Source organism: Empidonax traillii, unplaced genomic scaffold (assembly GCF_003031625.1).
Source record: "Empidonax traillii isolate 1590-97213 ecotype Southwest subspecies unplaced genomic scaffold, ASM303162v1 scaffold83:size2986645, whole genome shotgun sequence".
In the NCBI taxonomy this organism is placed as follows: domain Eukaryota; kingdom Metazoa; phylum Chordata; class Aves; order Passeriformes; family Tyrannidae; genus Empidonax; species Empidonax traillii.
Window position 1 is genome coordinate 471,933 of NW_020955276.1, and position 21,120 is coordinate 493,052.

General features: G+C 35.9%; 1 protein-coding gene across 3 annotated transcripts in view; it reads left to right on the plus strand.

Moving 5' to 3' along the window:
- The window catches only part of UHRF2 (ubiquitin like with PHD and ring finger domains 2), a 78,305-nt gene that overhangs the window by 26,822 nt on the left and 30,363 nt on the right, over positions 1-21,120 (plus strand). For all 3 annotated transcript variants that reach the window (XM_027881058.1, XM_027881059.1, XM_027881060.1), the window contains exons 4-5: positions 5,109-5,327; positions 20,101-20,210. In XM_027881058.1, coding sequence (XP_027736859.1) covers positions 5,109-5,327; positions 20,101-20,210 — 329 coding nt within the window. The remainder of the gene's footprint in view (positions 1-5,108; positions 5,328-20,100; positions 20,211-21,120) is intronic.

The window sequence follows — 21,120 nt, forward strand, 5'->3', positions numbered from 1 at the left end:
TGTCAGTGATTGGTTTATTTAATCATTCAAAACTTTTTCCTCATACAGGTTATTAGGTAATGCTAAAATAATAGAACACCTGCTCCGTCAGATATAGGTCTTAATTCATTACATCATCATTAGAAGGAGTGCCAGTGTGATGTGGCTGTGTAGGCCTGTTTGTTCAAACTTGAAAGTATTTGGGAGGAGTAGGTTACCCACTACTCTTCATTTCAGGAAGTTGATTCCTTGTGAGGTTCTTTGTCTCACTTGCAGTCCCATTATGCAGTTTCCTGACTGTATAATCTGTGTTTAAAAATGTCGAGGTGTTAGCACATATTAGTAGTCAGGGTTTTGACAACAGGCATTAACTGTTTGACTTGGATTTGTAACGATGTAGACACTTTGTGCAAACTGAAAAGGAAACAGTTTGAGGAGAAAATCTGGGTGTTTCTTGTGTTCCTTTATAAAGTTTGAGCTAAAGGGAGGGAAGCTTTGCTGTCCTTGCAGTTTTTTGAAAGGACAACTAAAATATCAACAGTTAAACTTTTTTTTTTTTTCTTTTAAAACTGATACTTATCTCAAAAAAACGGTGTGATCAGTGAGAATGAAATTGAATCTTACAGCTTATTTATTTGTCTTAAATTAGCTGTAATCTTTGCACTAACACAGGATTGCACCCCTGAGGAGAGTTTTTTCAAAAACAAGTCTTTTGGTAATTGTGTGACTTGTCATCCTGTGTGCTACCTAGTGAAGTAAACCTGGTTTTTATTACATTCACAGTAATTAAAGCCATTATACAACAGTATTATATGAAAAATTGAATATTCTATGCATTTCTTAGAACTTTTGAACTTCTGTTTTGATACTTTTATTTCCAGGTTGTCTCCCTTCAGGGTATCCATGTTGTCCACACAGCACAGTCATGTAAGACTAGAAGTTAATTTTTCTTAATACTTGAAATTAAATCATTAAGAAAGTAAGGTTTTTCTTTTCACGCTCTTAATACAGTTTTTCAGTGTTTAAACTGCTTAATTGTGTAATTATTAGTTATTAAGTAAGGTTTTCAAAATCTTGTTCATGTTCAATGTGACTGATTTTTATCTTTTTTGATACTCATTATGCTTTCCAATCTGTTTTTTGAAATGCATTACTTTTTTTTTTCTTGCAATAACAAATTATCAGATCTTCTGGTCTTTTGAAAGTGCAAATACACAGCTTCATTCATAGTTGAGGTTTACATACTCTTCTAGCATAGTGCTTTCTCAAACACTATATTTGTTTTCTCAAACACTACAGCAAAAATAGGCTCGTAATTCCTCGGGTAGCAAATTATCGAGGAGTGACGGTGGTGGTGGTGGTGGTATGAATATAGTTTTTATTCAGGTCTACCTTTTTTAGTCAGATTTATCTCCTCTAGGAGTTTGCCCTTCTATTCCTTCATTTCAGTGTGTATACTGAATGACTTTTCTGAATTTGTTGATTGGGAAAATAAATTACGCTTTCATTTTATTAATATTGGAAAAACAGCAGTTAAGGAAATTGTACTTCTACACTAACATTCCTTACCATGCTAGTATGGACAAGGTTTGTCTTTTTTTCTAGAATTTTGTCTTTCCAGTTCCATTTGTTCTGGTAACAGCTGAGAAAGTTAAAAGCTATGTTGCAAGTTCTCGGTACATTGAGCAGACTTGTGTTTATTCTGACATGAAACTATGTGTGCCTGGGTATTTGAATATTTTAGGAACCAACGCCAACCACAGCCAAGAAACACTGAAATCTTTACTTTGTGAATAATTCTTTCCTGTGGAAGCTCTCTACACTGATAGGAAATCTCAAGAAATCCTAGTTATGCTAGTGTTAGTAATTACAGTTAGAAATATCGCAGGGAAAAATTGCAGGTAAATAGACTTATTTTGGCCATTGTTCTTTAAACTCTTAAAATTACGCTTACTATTATAATGTTTCCTTTTCCTAATATTACATGCCAAGTATCATGAAAAAAAACATGGAAAACCAAGAAACTGTCCATGACTGTTTTAAATTTAAAGGTTTAATTGGGTCGTATAATCTTAATTTCCTTTATGGACAAATGTGAAGGGTTAAATATCTGCTAGCATTCACCACCAACAACCATAAAAGCTTATTTCTGTGTCTGAAGGCACAGCAGTAAAAACCATTCAGTGTCTGAGAACCTTTTGCAAAACAAATGTGAAATCTGACAAAAGAAAATCTCATCTGTTTTTTTTCCAAACTTTCTCAGTTTAAGTATCTGACCAGCTGATTAGAGGAAAAATGCACTTAGTGAAGCCAACCTTCCTTTCCTTTCTTTGGAAAGGAGTTAGTTTCTTTCTGTTTGTAAAAGGGGACTTTGGGGGTGTCTTTTGGTAAGTGATCTTGTTCTAGTCTTGCTGATAGACAATTTTTTTGCTTAGGCTTTTTCATGTGCTACATCTAAGAACAAAGATGGAGTCATTTTTAACAATGACAATCTTTGAAGTTCCTCAGCAGTACAGTAGGAAAGATTCTAAGTTTTGTACAGGTGGAGAGGTAACACAAATCTGAATTTGGGAAAAAAGTGTTTGTCCAAACGGGAAAAACAGAACCTGAAGGCATTTTATTTTTAGAAGAGAATAGATTTTTCAGATCAAAGTTAAGTTTCTATTAATGTAAACTCTTGTGAGTCACATATTTTGATTTGATTTTTTTATAGTGACACTGAAACTTCTAAAATGTGTATTGGTTATTTTTACAATCCTGCTGATCCCTTATGTACTTCTCACTTGATCATTTTGCTGTATGCATGAATGATGTCTATTTTTGATCTGTCTTCTTTAGTTGCTTGATGTTTAAGCCCTATTTTGTTTCAGAGTTCAAGTAAAGTGAGTCTTCATTTACTGTGTTCTACTTGCTGTATTCTCCAAATTTTAGGAAAGTTTTACAATAAAACTTAGGAACTGATTAGTAGGTCAAACATAGGTGTCGTAAGATTTCAGTAGCCTGTTGTACAATAACATGATGTTGTTATTCAGGCACTCAATAAAATAGACATGATGTCTGTAGTTTCTTTTTGCACTGTCTTATTACCTGTAGGTGAATCTAGCATATGCTTTTGTGGGTACTGCGGTTACAATATTCACAATTATTATAGTAGAATTGTATAGTAATTATCCTAAGGGAAAGCTGCATGACACAAAGGCAAACCCATAAATGTTTACTTTAACTTTTGTAAGTATTTAAGGATGTGTTTTACTGCTTGCCCATTGGTTTATCTGAAAGTACACCCGTTTCTAAACTGTTGTGGTTCATGTTTCTTTAAACAGAATAAAACAATCACTAAATATCCTCACTCCCTCCCCTTGCCCCTCGTATCAGTAGTAGCAAGCTGGCATGTTAGATTCAATAGAAGGCATAAAACAAAGCAAAATGAACTTGTTTAAAATGTTTAAATATCTCCAGTTTCATCAGTGGGCTTTCAATCAACTGTTTAGGAGTAGACATCCTGATTTCAGGCTGTAGTCTGTCAGTCTCATGCTGCTAATGATAATAGTTTTAGTATTTCTTTGTGTTGTAAATTAAAATGTGTGATTTTCCCAAGATCTTGAAATGATGTTGTTCACTACAGGGAGGCATGCTGGAAAGTGGCAGAGCCATACTTTTATTAGTAAGAGTAGGATTTTGCCATTACAATTTAACAATTCTCTTTGATAAAGGTATGTTAACTAAAGCATGCATGTTCTTGCTAAAGTGCCAGTACTTGCATGATGAAAATATATTTTAGGATACATCATCCTCAGGAGTGTTTGTTAAGAAGGAAGAATGAATAATTTTAATAGCACTTGTTTATTGGCAGTAGAGTCAGTTTAATTTTCCCTGTTAAATTTGTGCTGTGAACTCATGGAGTACTAGTTAAATGATGGATAATTTTTATCTACTTGCACACAGTGTGAGAGAGGAGTGTAATTTTAGTCTAGCATCTTCCTTTTAACTTTTTGTAACAGGCCAACTTTTTTTTGCAAGTTGTATTTTCATTGTGTCCATATTGTGCTGTTTTTCCAGCACATGTGCGAACTGTACAGAATTCTACTATTATGGAATAGTTGCTACATATTCAGAGGGTATGAGAAGGCTAAGGTATTAAACTGAAAAGTTAACATTTCAAATTTGAAAAGCTTTCTTTCCTGCATTGGGATTTGAGTTGTAGTGCTGTCAAATAACACTGTTAATTCTGCTAAATAAGTATTTTTCATCGTGGAAAGGCTTTTCAGAGATTATGCAATACTTTTGGATTTTTGTATGTGTGCTGTGATGGCATATACGAACACACTAGGAAGAAAGCATTCTCTTATAAATGCTGGCAATTTTTATTGCATTTCTTACTACATCTTGCTAAGAGAAGTGTGCTGTCAAGAGAAGAAATGATTCCCATGTTTGTCTTCCTAGATATTTTGGGTTTGCAGTATAAAGGGAGGAATACTTTAAATTCGTTAGGTCAGCTAGTTCATTGGCAGACTTAGTCCTGTTTCTCACTTTATTTTGTAGTTAGGCTTTTTATATAAACCAGGTGCATGGAAAGTGGACTAGAACTATACTCAGCACATGAATTTGGTATGATGTATTTGTAGAGTCAGATATTTAAGAAGAACTGTCTTAAATAGTTTATTGAAGTAGTGGAAATGGAACAAATGCATGAAAGCAATGCTAAATTAGAAATAATTAGATGTATTAGGTTGAAAAACCTAATTTTAATCTTCATTACTTTTAACCTCTAATTTTATTTGGAATATTGACTTTACTGGGAGCAAATGGGCTGTGTGTCAAAACCTTGGACTTGATTGCATTCTAGTCAAAAAGTGGATATAGTTTTTTTGTGGTTGGTTGGTTGGTTGGTTTTTTTTTTGAGAAAACTCAAGGAGGCTGTTTTTCTCATCTGAGATCAGACAAATTCTTGATAATGTGTTTAGATGAAAGCTATACTTTAATAAGGATATTGAGTCAGATTTATACTATGTGTCTTACATGCCCTAAACACATTTAAAAACTCCTACTTCTGGAAAATGTTGTCTATGACTTTCTCTTCACTGTTACAGGAGTCATAATCATTGCTGTTGTCGGTTTTGCTTTTCAAGGTACCCAGAAAATGGCATAATAGAAATGGACACCGTTAATCTTCGACCACGAGCAAGAACCATTCTGAAGTGGAGTGAACTAAAAGTGGGTGATGTGGTGATGGTTAACTACAATGTTGAGACACCAGAAGAAAGAGGATTTTGGTTTGATGCAGAAATTACCTCTTTGAGAGAAATTTCAAGGACTAACAAAGAGGTTCATGCTAAAATTCTGCTGGGGTAAGATTTGTTTTGCCAACTCATAAAATCTTTATGTATCGTATGAAGTATGTTTGGTTTGGTTTTTTTTATCTACAAGTGACCACTAAGATTAAAACAATGTCATACTTGAATTCCACAGCTCTGTGAGTTATGGATCTACAGTGCATAGTTTTTATGATGTGCAGATGTACCTGTGAGTCAGAATTTTTACTTTTCCTGAGGTTACTGGAGGCAACCATAAGGTTTTATGTACTATTTGTGATTTAGATTGATCAGTATGTGTTGAAATATTTTAATATTTTTATATTTATATATTTATACTTGAATTAATTTCTATATATATACATGTGTTCAATTCTACTGAAAACTGAAAAATCTGGTTTTAGATAACTGGGAACCCCTAGGTCTCACTGAGTATCACTCATCTCTGACAATTTGAATAAGTCTCTGAACTGGCTAATTAAATTTTTAAAGAGTAGAATATTTATGAGGTATTATAGCTTCTGATATGAGTAGAACATGAAACTAGGGGATGTGGGAACTGCAAGTTTTAGTGTAATTGAACTCACCTGAATATCTTTGCTTTGTTTTCCTGTGTAATTTTAAAACTTGTGTGTAGTTCTTTAGGAACACTGTCTTCTGAAGATTTCCTTATTGTTTTCTTAAGGATGAACAGATGACCAGTCTTTATTGGTAGTCTCCTTGAGGAATTCACTGTAATGTTTCTCCTCCTTTTCATTACCTTCCTCATTCCTTTAGTACTATCCTTTTCTGACAGAAAAGAACTAAAAGCAAATGGAACCAGTCTACCATCTCCATTCTTAGAGAAGAGGCAGACGTGTGGGTACTTATATGTTAGGAGTGAAACTTATTTTAAAATTAAATTTCAACTAAAGTGAAATTTCTTTTCACTGAACAAAAATGTTGGCATGTCCCACATTTATTCATGACTAGTATCATTGTTCTGTGAGTGTTTTCCTTAAAATTTATTGGGCTATTAGTGTACAGTGTAGTTTTCTTTATGAGAAAGGAGACTGCTGTAGCCGTAGGAAGACTTGGTGTAGGACATGGTTAATTGGAAGAGACACATTGTAAATCATGTCTAATTCAATTTTTGTGTAAAAATGAAGTCTTAGTAGCACTGAGAAACAGGAAAGACATTGACTTGGTAAATCATGCAGGTATGTGAAAACCTGCTTGGCGGTGGTGTGAGGATAGAACACTTTTTTTTCCTGGAAGATTATGTTACATGGAGACAGAGTTTTTGCTTAGGGAGGCTTTCTGCCTAAAAGGTAATTCTTTCTCAAAGGCAGTTTCAGTGCTTTCTCCCCCCACCCTGCATACCGAGAGAAGTTCTCAGCCTCTCTGTCGCATATGTGAGAGCATGCTTACAGAAACGCTACAGGGCTGCTGGAGCCCAGGGAAGGTCAGAGGGGCCAGAGATGACAAAACCCTGTAGGGAACAGGTTTGCCTTTTCCCACTGAGGCCCAGTGCTGTCTTGCAGCACCAAGGAGTTTGTAAGTTTTAATGTCTTTGCCTCCAAAATAAAATCTTTGAATCCTTTCCACTGCCTTTTTGGGGAAGATACCTGCATATATTTTACTTTACAGATGGTTTTTAGTTTTATAATTACAGGAATTTTATTAGGTAATCTCAGTGCATTATGGTCATCTTTTATTGAGTAGAGCAGGCACATTGACTTGTTTGTAGGCAAAGCAAAAAAATCCTGAACTTGAAATGTAAAGCTAGAAAAATTGAGTAGGTATTTTGAATTATTAACTTGGAGAACAGAAGAGATTAAGAAACAGAGGCCCGTCTAGAGAGATGCAGGATTTCATTGTAATGCATTTAGTGCTAGTGGCATTTGGTGAATTAGGGATGGACTTCATGACCTTTTCTAAATAGAACTGTCCATATAGCTGTTTACATGGAGTTCAGATGTCTGTTGATAACATTATCTAAAACTGTTGTCTGCATGGATTCTTTCAGAGTTTTCCCCATTTATTAAAAATAGGATAATCAAAATATGTTTTATATTGGCAAAAGCACACACCTGGTGGCAAATAAAAAATTCTGGTTGGGACTCTATAGGGTAGTCTTTTTAAAATCTAAATAAACTGATAATTATGCTTCGAATTGCAAGATGGTACCTTGACATATCATCAATACTGGGGCAGGTGCAGTCGGGGTCTCCATGATATTTATATTTACTATCCTCTGAAAGCAGTTGGAGGAAAACACAGTTGACAAATACCTGTATTATAAGGTGGTGAATTTAAGTCCGTTTTTAAATTGAACCATATTTCAGGGAATCTTCTTCCTAATTAGGAATTCAGGCTTTTTAAAAATGTTGATAGGTTGTATATGCAGCACTTAACCAATTGCAGAAAGTAAGGTTACAATTTCTTAAATTTATCAAGGAATAATTCTGTATCACGTGCGCTACCTGAGTCATTCCTCTCAGATAGTAGTAAAAGTACAAGATGAATCTCCTGCTGTTCATAAACTTGTGTAAGGAACATACTGCAACAATAATCACTTTACATTTCAGGTATGTTGATTTGCAAAGTAAAAACAAATCTCTGTGTTTCAATGTTTGGTAATATATTAATATAAAATAAATAGTATTAAATACATTTATTTTAGAATTACCATGTAATTATGCTATTATTTTAATTTAGAATAATATAATTAATATATTAATATTCTAAAATTTATTATTTTATATTGAGTTCTGGATGTAATGTTAGCACTAATTATTTGTCTCAAATAAAAGTGATGTTATTTTGAATTTTTTATGATTCTATGTTAGTGATTAATTGATTGTATGTTAATGACTAGTTATCTGTGTGCTACTTCAGAACAACCTTAACAGACAGTAAAGGGACACAGCTCTTAGGGTTGCTTCAGATATATTCATCACATGGAGTTTTTTCCTTTTGTAGCATTACATCAAAGAGACTTTGGATAAACAATTTTGAATGGAATACTCGAATGTTTCATTTATCGATCTTGGTTGCTTTTGACAAAGATTTCGTGAGGCTGTTGGCACAATCACAGGAAGTAGCAAGAACATGTGCTGTTTGTGGTAACGCTTTGAAGCTGGTAGAACATGTGATGAATACTTCTTTTTTACTGTACCTTTTGACACGTGTGTTGTTAGATGTTACTTTTACTTATGTTTTAGTCATAACCCAAAGGAAAAATCCTGTACAGTCTGTCATCATTTGTTCTAGTTCATCTTTTGGAAAACAGATATGAATGAGAGATCCAAAGAGAGGAATGAGAGTTAACAGGGAAGATAAAGACATCATTATGTGAAGAATTGACCACATACTAATAATTATTATTTGTAATGTATTTGCATAGCAACTGAAATTTGTAATTACAGAATGTCTACAACCTATCCAAGTAGGATTTACTATGTCTCAGATACAAATACTAGGGAAGCAGCAGTGGATTGACCATGGGAAAAAACTATAGGTTTCTCATGACTCTGTGCTTGCCTACAGTTCAGAAAATCTGAATGTGAGATTCTCAGCTCAGAATATTGGTGTTGTGGTACCTCTGAACTGATTTTAACGGACAGATGCACCTCTGGTTTTGGACATACTCTGTTTTTCTTTTTAGGGAGAATCTTCTGTTTCGTGATGACAGCAGTCATTTGCAATCCAGAGTAATAGGATTTGTCATCTTTCTGAGGCTAACTGTTCACAATTTAACAATGGAGCTAGCAGGCATGTTTAAATTCACCACACCAAGTCAAACCAAAGTAGAAAAATGATGCTCTGTGTTTTCTCCATGCTAGAATTGAACAAAGACAAAATTAGCTCTTAGGTTTTCTTCAGTCAGCCTTTGGAAGTTTGAGTTTAGCAAGGACTCTCTCAATACCAAAACCTGTATTTTGCTTAAGCCTTTGGAGATACACAAGAATGTAGGTATAAATTTCATGGAGTGAGCAGAATTTTTGTCTTTGAATGAGTGAGAATACAATGAATTTGTGGTCTTTTCTTAAGCAGCAAAAAGGGAAGGGTCCTAAATTTTCCTGTTTGTATTTGTCATCTTTTAGTTCCACAGGTTTTTGTGTGAGGTTTCCTGCTCCCCAGAAAAAGGATTATTTTGTTTTCAGATGAATTTATCTCAATTTTTAAATGTGTATTGTATTTTTCTTGTAACTTGCTAGATCGGGTGTTTGTCTTCCTCTTTTTTTTGTGGGATGTGTTCATGTTTTTCGTCTCATTCACATCTAACATGTTTTGTTCTCAGAATGCAGTATGATATGTATAAATTTTTCTCTTCATTCACGAAGTTCTGTTTTTAAAGTCATATGTATATTTGTTTTTACAGCTTTGCAAAGGCACAGAAATTAAACACTTGACACAGAATACTGAACTAACAATGAAACGATCCTTATATGGGTTTTTTGTGTCATATCAAGAGTTCTTGTGCTTCTGAATTTCTATCTAGCTAGTATAAAAGTGTATTGACAGTTATACCTTGTTTTGACACTCAAAAAAATAACAGTGCTGCACTTCCTGTCCTCCTCAGTATATGTTATGATAATCATCACGTCACAGTTGTTGTAGTCCTACTTTGATAGGTGCCCAATAGTCTAGTTCTCATAGAGTGTTTCTTCTTTAGGCCTGGAGGTTTTTTTGCCTTATTAATGCTTGCATGATCTTCTATCCGTAATAACTTTTCGGTTTATTTATTTTATTGTATAAAATATGTATTATTGTAATGTCTTCAACTGTTGCTGGTTGATCTGGGAAGACACTGTTTTGATACTGTGGGAAATATAAACAAGATTTACTTGGACCCATTTTTAAAAATATTTGTCATGCTGTACCAGCAAGTATCCTAATAATAAGAATTTTAGTTGCCAAAGACCCTGCCTGCAGCTTTCTTGCACGGATGTAAAAGCAGCATATTTCTTCTAGGCAACAAAACTTCTGAGAGGGTGAATTTGTGTCTCCCTCTTTCCTCTTCTTGTGACTTCAGTGGAGCTGGTCACATCCTCTGCATTCTAGAGGAAGGCTGTTGCACTGGGATGGGAGAAAGGTTAGTGTTCAGGATGTGTTGTTTTTGTCAAATGTGAGACAGAAGAACAATATTTGACTGAGAACAGCTCATAAAAAGAGCATGGACGGAGTGAATCCTATGACTGCTCACTGTGGTAATTGTCCTCTTTTCCAAGATCATAAATGAGATACAGTACCTTGGTTCAGCGCCTATAATGTCAAACCCCCTGTGTCAGTACAGACTGGGGGATGAACTGATCAAGAGCAGCTCTGCCAAGAAGGACTTGGACGTGCTGGTGGATGGCAGGCTGATTGTGAGTCAGCAGTGTGTGCTTAGGAAAAAGGGTGGTGAGGCACTGGAACAGGTTTTCAGGACAAGCTGTGGATTTCCCATCCCTCGAAGTGTTCAAGGCCAGGTTGGATGGGGCTCTGAGAAACCAGGTCCAGTGGAAGGCCTTGGGCAGAGAGGTTGGAATTAGGTGATCCTTAAGGTCCTTTCCAATCCAGCCATTCTCTGATTCTGTGAACTGAAAGAGTACATTTTGAAAAACATTTGGCCGACCTATTATAGATACCCTTTTCATATTTCTTCTTTGTCCTTTCCCTTTGGACAAAAATTTCCATTTTATAAACTCTCCATGAATTTTTATAATGAACAGGTCATGCACAGATCATAGCTATTCCTCTATGCACTTTATTTCCTTGCATGCTTCATTTTACTGCTTTAAAGAGGACAAATCTTCAGGAGCTTCTGTTGAGTAGGGAGGAGTTGAAGGATTAGTGTTTTAAGATTGTTTGTCCATAATTATTTTTCTTGTATGGAAGAAATATTTTATCTTGATACGTCCTTCTTCCAGGCTCCTAAAGAGAGAACATAAAAAGTAATTGATTTGTCCTTTGTGCCATTTCCTCTTTCACTGCCTGTTCTTAATTGGCAGTATGGAGAAATTGATATTTGATTGTTTCAGTTTGCACTCCCAAACTGGAGGGAAAGTATACTAGGTGCTTGTAATTTGTGTTTAGTCTTTCGAACTGTGAATGTACTGTTCTTTTGTCTTGTAATTTTAAAATTTGAGTTGCAGACCAACTCTGCCTTACGGAAAAGGTTTGTCTCTCAGGCTAAGTAGCCCTGTCACCTGAGATCTTAGTCCTGCTGGTGAAAGGGTAAGACTTTGGAGGACAAATCTCTCCAAGGAAAAGGAGCAGGCAAATCCTATGGATCAAAATCCAGTTAATTGCACAACTTGCATCAACAGACACTTGACTTTTAATACCACTTTGTCCCTGACAATTGGAGAAAGGCAAATATTGCATCCATTTTGAAAGAAAGCCAGTTAGCCTTATTTCAGTCTGTGGAAAAGAGGGGACAGTCCTCTTGGAAGTGCTGGCCAAGTGGAGGTTATTTGGAATAGCCGGAGTAGAATTTTTTCCAAGAATAAATCATGCTTTTCAAGCTTGTCTGCCTTTTGTGATAAAATTATTATTTCTGTGGCCAAGGGGAGAGCAATGCTTACTTTACAGTGCTTACTTTACAGTGCTTACTTTACAGTGCTTACTTTACAGTGCTTACTTTACAGTGCTTACTTTACAGTGCTTACTTTACAGTGCTTACTTCAGCATGTAAAATATCTTTTGTCTGTTGTCCCATAGTATCCCGTGTCAGTCTGCTGATTCTTGTAGTAATCTGAGTTGATGGGCAACCAGGTGGGTTTAGAAAAACAAAAGATTGAATGATTGTGCTCAGAGGGATAGTGGTTACACTCTCTGGAAAGTGATAACAAGCAGGGAACTGCGTGGATGTACCTGGGATCTATACTGTTCAGTATCTTAAGCAACAGTGTGGTAGTGGCAATGCAGGGCACTCTTGACAAGCTTGCAGACACACTAAATTGATGGAAATTCGAGGGTACTGCAAGTGGATGACAGGGGGCTCAAGAAAGTCAAGGTGGATAAATGCAGTTTTCTTGGAGAAGGGAAGGCAGAGCCCTTTGCAGCTGTGCTGGTTGGATCTGGGTGTCTTGGTAAAACAGCAAGGTGAACAGGAGCCAGCATGTAATGAAGACTAACAGTATTCAGGTTGTATAAAAAGGATGAAAATAAGGCAAAATGATTTATTCTCAGTTAGTAAGCATTAATTAAACTTCATCAAGAATACTAGATTCCACCCACCCACTCAAAAACACACACCCTCCTTACCTCAACACACAAAAGGGACACTCATAGACTAGAATAAATTTCAACAGAGGGGCAGAAAATTGTTTCTTTGAATAGCATTTAAAAGCTTAAATTTTCAAATACTTGTTACAACATTAATTGCTTTAACAAAATAACAAAAAAGTAAAAGTACTAAGTGTTAAAATGTACAGTGTTTTGGATTTCCTAACCATTATTTCCTAAATAATTACTCAAAGATGAAAGTATATTTCGAAGGTGAAGAGTGGGTTGACTTGAGGGTCTTCTTTGGTTTCCCAGAATTTAAACCGTATCTTCAGTATTTGTAGCAATGTCCTTTCTGTAATAAACATGCAGACTTGGAAACACAGAGTCTTTTGACTTGCTTTTTTTGGGGGGTAGTATTTAGAAGTGTTTTGAAGCTTAATTTCTTCCTACTAGGAAAGTAATTCCAAACAGAAGAGGAAGAACATAAGAAATAAACCAAAGTGCCAAAAGGCAGACAGTGGTTGGGTGGTTGATGAGCACAATATGAGGAAAAGCATTATGAAAATAAAAGAAAAAGGAGTAGTGTTGAAATATATGTATACATTTAAGAAAATCACGGAGGATGGAAAAGAGCTCCTGCAATTGTTCAAGCAGGATCAGCTGGAGAAGATTGGCTAGAACTATATCCAGTTGAGTTTTGAATATCTTTATGAATGGAGACTCAACAACCTCCCTGAACAGTCACTATAAAAAGAAAATTCACTCTGGCTATAGAAAATACATGTTTCATGTGTTTGTACCTCTTACCTCTTATCCTAGCAGAGGACACTATTTAGAGTCTCACCCTGTGTATACACATGGATGAGAGCTATCCATACACAGGTTTCCAGTGCTAAATTGTGAGGAATGTTTGCCTTCCCTCTAGCTACTGGCAATGCTACTCTGTGCTTGCTGGGGCACGTAGCTGCTCCATGGTGGTTGTTTGTAATTTCCTCAAGGTCTGTATCTACCAAGCTGCTCTCCAGTAAATGCTCTGTAACCCAGTCCTCCACTGGGTCTAATTCTTCCTTGCTCTGGGCCTTCCTTCTAGTTTCAGTGCCCTTGGATTTCTGAACACTGATCTTAGAAGTAAACACTTGAGGCAAAGAAAGGGCCAAGTACCTTGGCTTTTTCAGTGTTCATTATCATCAGGGGCCTTTCTCTTCTGTATTTAGCAGTAGACTCACCTTTTCTCTAGTTTTCCTTTCCTATTTTTATTTATTGCCCTTCACATCTCTTTGAACCAGGTTCAAATCAAGGTAGACATTGGCTTTCCCAACCCTATGCCTGCACAATAAGACAGGAACTCCATACCTCCCCCTGCCTTGGGTCAGCTGTCCTGGCACCCACCTCTTACAACCTTTTGTATCTCAGGTTGGTATGGGAGCTCCTTACTCATCTCTGCAGGCTTCCTGGTGCCTTTGATATCCTGCACATGGTGATAGACCATTTTTGAGCTTGGAGGGGGTGATCCTTAAATATCAGCTGTCTCTACTGGGCCCTTCTCTACAGGGTATCTAGTAGGATTTTTCCAAGCAGATCTCTAAAGTGATTGTGTAAGCTCATGATGAATGTGTGCTGCATCTACTCTCTGAAAAAATCTGGATAGAAGCTTTTAACCTCTTCTAGCAAAAATCACCTGTTTGTAGCTCTGCTTTTTCCTAATGTGAAAGAGCTTATTGAGCAGTCCAGACTGCTGGAATAATGTCTGGAACAGAATCTTTGCATTGTTCTGTGTGTTGCAGTTCAGTCTGCTAACACATAGAGAAGCCTACTGAGCTTAGACCATGCTCTGTGACAGGACAGCTCCTGTAGCTTTGTATTTCATATATACAGCCTTTGGCATACCATCTTTGTGGGTCTTCAACCAGCTCTTTTCACCTGGTTCTTTTTGGCCATTCAAGTGTTGACATCTGTGGGATTGAACTCGGATTTGGAAACCGTAGGTGCCCACTGAGCATTTGTGGTAGTGCCTCAATCCTGAGTTCAGGAAGGGATGGGTGATGGCACAGGGATGTTTGGGAATGGACAGGGATGGGGATGTTCCTGCAGCACCACGGACAGGGCTGCCCTCCCGAGGCTCCGTCTCGGCGGTGTGTGCGTGGCGTGGGGCAGCGGCGGGCATGGAGTCATGAGGCTCTGGCAGTGTTGCTGGCTGTTCTCTCAAGGCCAGTGCTTTCCCCAGCTACTCTAGGGGTCACCTCCTATACAGATCCCAGGCCAAGGAAGAAAGGGTAGTTGTTGCATCCAAGTCTGTGCTTTCAGAATTGGACATCATGAATTATAACACTTTGTTTAGTAAATGTATCAAGCATTACACCTGCTACTGAGATGAAAACAAGTAAAATTCTGCCTGTGTTGCATGTATTTCCATGGTATGAATTTGTAGGTTTGGGAGTTAGCTGTGTGTGTGTTTTGGTCTTAAAGACCTTAAAAATGTATATTAGACTATGAAATTTTTGATGATAAGGTCTTCAACATATCCTAGAAAATATTTTTAAAATTTTTTTATTGTTTAAATATTAACGTTATGAGAGAGTAGTAATAACTCTTTGCATAGTTTAGAAGTTGTCCTGTCTTTGTCTTTACAGTGGGTTGTATAACAATAGAAAACTTGAAGTAAAAGCAGAGCTACTAATGTCCCATTTTGTAACTGTGCATTTTTATTTTCATGATAAAACAAATGGCTGTGAAATATTCTGAAAACATCTTGAAAAAATTGTCTATTTTTCTGCCTGTGTACAATCAGAAATAAAAGATCCTCTATGTAGTTGCATAACCTAGCAGAATTTGGTCAAATTGTCAGTGTAGTGTCACTATCTTCATGTGAGAAGAATTTTGTAAGTCAGCTTTGAAACAAGCCAGTTTAAAATCAAATCTCTAGTCATACTTGGTGTGGGTTGTAATTGATTTATGGGTGTTTTAGTCCTTTTTCGATTCTTGTAGACAGTTGTTGTTTGCAGTATGTTGAAACTGCAGTTTAGTCAAAGTTACAGTTAGTGTTTAAATGTAGAATTTTCACTTTGCAATACTTTATAGCAAGTTGAGATCGTCTCCTTTTAACATCTTTTGAAGTATGCCTGCTGTTACATGCATTTACTTTCATTTAAAAAAATTCTTTTGACTGATAGTAACTTGGAGTTATTATGATGAAGTGAACATCACAACATAGTTCTTTTCTGTAGAGCTCATTTGTTGCAATAGAACCTATTTGATTTTCTAACCTTATATTGTTACAAATTTGATAAACAATTGTTCATAAGCTCAGTTCAGGAACACAGTTTCTCTAGTTTCAAAGATGAAGAAAAATGTTTTTAAAAAACAGTCTTCACTTTACAGAATATATATTGACAATGTCAGGATACAAGTTCATGCAGCTGTTAAATGTGAAGGCACAAAACGTAAAGGTCGATGCAGTGCTGTTGAGTCGTATACGTGCTAGACATGGACCCCAGCAGCTCAACCACTTCTAAGGAGATGATATCTGAAGTTCTAACACGCATTTTGAATGCTAATATTGAAAAGATTGTGTATTTTTTGAATAAGTTATTCAACTGTTGTTTGATAATGCAGTGCCGGAAACTTTACAAATCAGAATAGAGGCTTATTGAGCTTGGGATGTAAACAAAGTGTTGCATGTGAAAAGATACTGAAAGTGGTATTAAATCTGGCCCTGTTTTGATCTTTGTATTGTTTGTTAACTGTATTTGAACACTGGAGAGCATAGCTGACGTTATATTCTGTTAGGGTTTATTCTGTGGCTGTTTCTCTTCTGACCTGGACAGTATCTCTTGACAGTCACCATAAAGGCTGTTTATGAATTAGTAGTCCGTGGTAAACATGACCTGGTGTGAGTAAGGTTTTGCTCTTAAGGGGCCTTAAGATAAATTGTCATTAAACACTTTCCCTTATAATTCTTAGTGTGAATATAACTTTTATGAGTATTTTTCTAGTAATTTTCTCCCCTGTTTTTATACAGCATTGTGTTTTGACTCTTCCTATGTGTTGAAATATTTTTTTGGTAATTTCATTATGGTAAAGTGGCAAAACCAAAGAATTCCAGACAGAGATCTGACAATTGTAATTGAATTTCTCAGACTATAAGAACTGATGAGCTTTTTAAGTGTGGTAACTGTCCAGCAGCCTTTTTTTTCTGTAAAGCTGACCTTTGAAATATCCAGGATAATGCCCAGTTCTCACATATCTAATCAGCTGTGATTCTGTGTGTCTATGAAGGTTTTGCAACATGAGGGTTAGAAAAAAGAGGAACTGTGTGTGGGGAAAGTGCAGGTAAAAGAAGGTTCAGTTGAAGATTTCTCTCTGGCTGTGACTAACCAATCTAAAAGGAAGGCTTGCATTAGGAATTCTGTTGTATTGAAGAGTTTGGGTCTGTTTTGGGATTTAATTCCTTTAAAGGATTTAGTGTACATACTTGAAATATTCTGCGTAATGTATGATATAATTTTTGGTATGGTAAGGTGAATAAATGAATAAAGGTTATACTTCTTGTCTGCATTTGACAGTGTAATATAATCACAAATTTATTAGATAACTATAGTTTCAAAATCAGATGATACACAGCCTGATCGTTATTAAAACTGTTGTATGTGTACTGCAGCAGAAGTATTAGTCTTTTAAGAGCAACCAGGTGAACAGAGTTTCTTTGATAAGGCTTAACCATTTATTATTAGCCATGATTTTTCACAATGGTAGCTGATCTTCCTCTGTAGTTCCAGATGTGCAGCTGTGACATTTAATGGAAATGGTTGAGATAATTTTCTTTAGATGATATTTATAGTAAAGTTGATGATAAGAGTCTGTGCTTCTGCATACTTCACAAAAACTTTATGCTGTGGTACCATTTGGAACACTTACATAACTGAACTAACTTATAAATATTTTCATGGTATCTTTTAAGAAAAGAATGTGATAATCATTGCCATTAAAAGTAATTTTAGTAGTTCAAATTGACAGTGGAATTTACTCCTAATAAATTTTCTGCTGAGCTCAGGTTTGGCTTGTTTCCCAAAGATGTGGATAGCAGTAACACGAGTGTCCGTAAAACTTTGACTACAGCTGTATGATGTTTTGTCACCCTCCTTGTTGACCATGAACTGCATGCAGAGAATTACCGGTGATGAAAAACTCTTTTTTCTTTGATAACCACTTGTTAGTTTTCTTTGGAAAATGCAGGGGAAAAAAGGGGGGCAAATTAAAGTTAAAGCACTCTAAACCATAAGACAGGAGAGAAAACATTGCGAGTTTTTCTAGATGCAGTTTTGCTCAAAATAGAGATGGTGGTTATACATTACATGCATTCAGTGTTTGTAGACTGCAAAAATTAGTGAAAATATTCTGAAATATGTCTGAAATTTACTGGAATTAGAGAATATCAATGTGTCCCTTGACATGGGTAAAGTCATGGTTTAAAAAATTTCATTTTAATGAAATTTCATTTTAAATTATGTATAAAATTTCATTTTAAATTATGTGAAAGAAGGCATAATTCTATATTTTTATTTTAAATTAGATTCACCACCTTGAGTTCTGTTAGAAATAAGTCCTGGAGGAATCAAGCTGGATAGGCAGTCAAGCAGTGTTACAACAAAGGAAGGTTCTAACATAGATTTGTGGTATTTAAGAGTGTCAAGGGGTGTGTTTTGTTTTGTTTTTAACTTTAAATAATCGAGGAATAACTGAAAATATATGATAGTTAATAAAAGACTCTCCAAGGTACAGAATATAACCTGGTAAGCATTGATGTTTTGAGGAGCTCCCTCTTTATTTGTTGATTTAGTTTTCCTGCTAAAGATTATGTTTACAACTTGTCCTTTCTATAATTGAATTTATTGAATGTGTTTTTATGAGTGTGAATTACTGAGTATGTGTTGTGGATAATTCAAAGTGTCTTTGCATGCTAAATCTGAGAGGTGTTACCCAGAATGGCCAGAACCACTTTGAAGTAATGCCCCCTTAGGGTGCGAATGAAGATTATCTTAAATATGTTATTTTCCTGGTCAAGAAAGCAAACTCTCTATCTGATGAATGTATTTGCATTGATGCAGCATTTGTTCAAATAATTGAAATGTACTAGCATTTGCTGTTTGTGAGTGTGACCAGCAGCGGACAATGTTCTTTCTCCAAAACTGGGGGGTGGGGAGGGAAAGGGGGTCAGAATAAATAGAGGTGCCTAAGTAAACAGCTGTTGGTACACTTAAAAGACAATTACAGTCAATCAAGACACTAAGAGTCCTCTGAACATCAGTTCCATGGAAACCTAAATACTGCACTGCTGAGGGCCAGCACAAAATGTTTTGTGCCTGTTTTTTTTTTTATCTTGGCTTAGTTTTTTCCTGCCTTAGTTAGGTCATCATGTGTCAGAGTCCAAGAACTGGGAGTCAGCACAAGGGAGGGGGTGAGAGAAAATGAAGAGGTAGAGCAGACAGCCATAGATCCCAGACTGAAGCTGATGTTTCTGGAGATGTTCTGTTGTTCCAGTTGAATATGAATTACTGAATATTAATCAAAAATCTTCTTTCCCCACCTGTCTTAAGTTTGATTTCATTTTGCAGCCTAGACCTTTTTTATGGGGATATGCCACCTGACTGACTTTCTTCAAAAGAATGTTCTCTGTGATTGTTTCTTACAGATATCCAGTGTTGTTATACTGAAAATTCCTGCTTAGTTCTAGATTGGGTGGTGAATTGAAAGTTTTAGGGGAACAGGCAGTTGAAGAAAGCACAGTTTCATCCTAAGGATGGAGGAAAAGGGAGTGCTTTACAACAGCCAATGTCTTTACAGACGTTTCTTCCTACATATGTTAACATTTGAATTAGAATTTGTGTAGATATAAGTTATTTTAATAAGAGAAGATGAAAATCTTTACATTTAGCATTTTCTAATCCTTCTCTAGAAGTCTTTTGGCACTACTGTTGCAGAGTCTTTGAGTAGTTGTTACTTCTAATCGCTGAGATATGGTGAGCAGATTTTGCACTGAAACCTGACTTTAGCAGGACCTCTAACACTACATAATTCAGTACAGTAGGGTATGTGGCTTTCCAAAATTGAGTTTTAGATTTCTGAAACATATAAGTCATAGAAAGGCTTTTGAAACTGTTGCTTTTCTTGCTCCGAGAGTTCCAATTATGATCTGTCTTGTAGTCACATTTCTGGTTCATTTCTGACACTAAATGTTTATAATAACATTAGATATGCTGTATTCCAGAGGATACACTTTCGGTCTGGTGTGTTCAGCCAAAAAAACATTGAGGATTTACAAGTCGAATTAAGCCATTATGGATGGCTGTCAGTAGGGACATACTCAGTTGCCAGGCAGTTTGAGGGTCATGGAGTAGTCCTTTCTTTAAGCAAGCCCTACATACGTACTAAGTTTTTTTCTTGGGAATTACAGTACTGGGCTGATTTGTGTGTGTGACTTGAAATAAAACATCCTGTCAGTGATGAAGAAAAATGCTACTTATATTTGTCTTATTGCTTAGAATTCATAAAGTACAGAGTCTAGATCTGAGGAACTAAGTTGAACGTACTTTTTATTCTTTTTGTTTTTCAGAGGCCCAGAAGACACAATAAATGATTGTAAAATCCTTTTTATAGAGGAAATGTACAAGATTGAAAAGCCAGGAGCCTATCCATTGACATTTGGGGATGGAGATTTCAAAAGTATGAACTTTTTAAATTATTTGAATATAATTACAAATTGAGTGATGTTTCTTTAAAACAGAATAGAAGTATTAGCGTGCAGAGTTAGTAATAATAATTGTTTCGTGTTCAGGAAAGTAATAACATAGAATCCTTTTTAGATTTCTGTTCTTAAAAGTATAGCTACTGTAAGATGGCTCTATTTCTTGGTACATTCAAAAAGTGGTAACAGCTTAGTGCTATCAGTCATTAGCAGTGAAAAAGGGAAAGAGCTGATAATGTTCTAAATGAACAGTGCTAAATGAATTTGTAGTCTCACTTAGGTTCCTAGAGAGGTGTTCAGATCACCAAAATTGCTATTGCAATTGACTTGTGATTTCAATTTTTAATAAATTAATAAATGCAAAAGATAGAATCAGTCTGTAGTGATGCACTTTAACTCTGTCATTATCTCAGAATTAAACAAAAAAAAAAAAAATAAGGAGCTCTGTGCCAAAGCTGCTTGTACCATGAACAAAAAATGATAATTAATCTTTGTATCAGTTGGCCCAGCATGATCTTCTAAAAAACCAGCCATGCCAGACCTCCTTATCCTCCCCACAGCCACAGGAAGGAGTTCGTTGCAGTTTCTCTGAAAAGTAATGTGACATTTTATCCTAAGCTTGAAAACATACTAAAGTAAGGAGTGGTAAGTGTCTGTGACAACAACACTGAGAGACTGAACTGCGGGTGTATGAATAGGTATTAGATATTATTCTATATTACACTCCTGGCTCCAAGGCAATTTTTCAGAACCTTTGTAGGTGGCTCTCAGTGCACAAGAACTAGTTTGCATGTTTATTTGCTGTCATTTAAAGAAACCACTCTTTTTCAGAGGAGCAAATACCATTCTCTGTGGTATTCTTAAAAGTAAAGATATCAATTTCTCAAC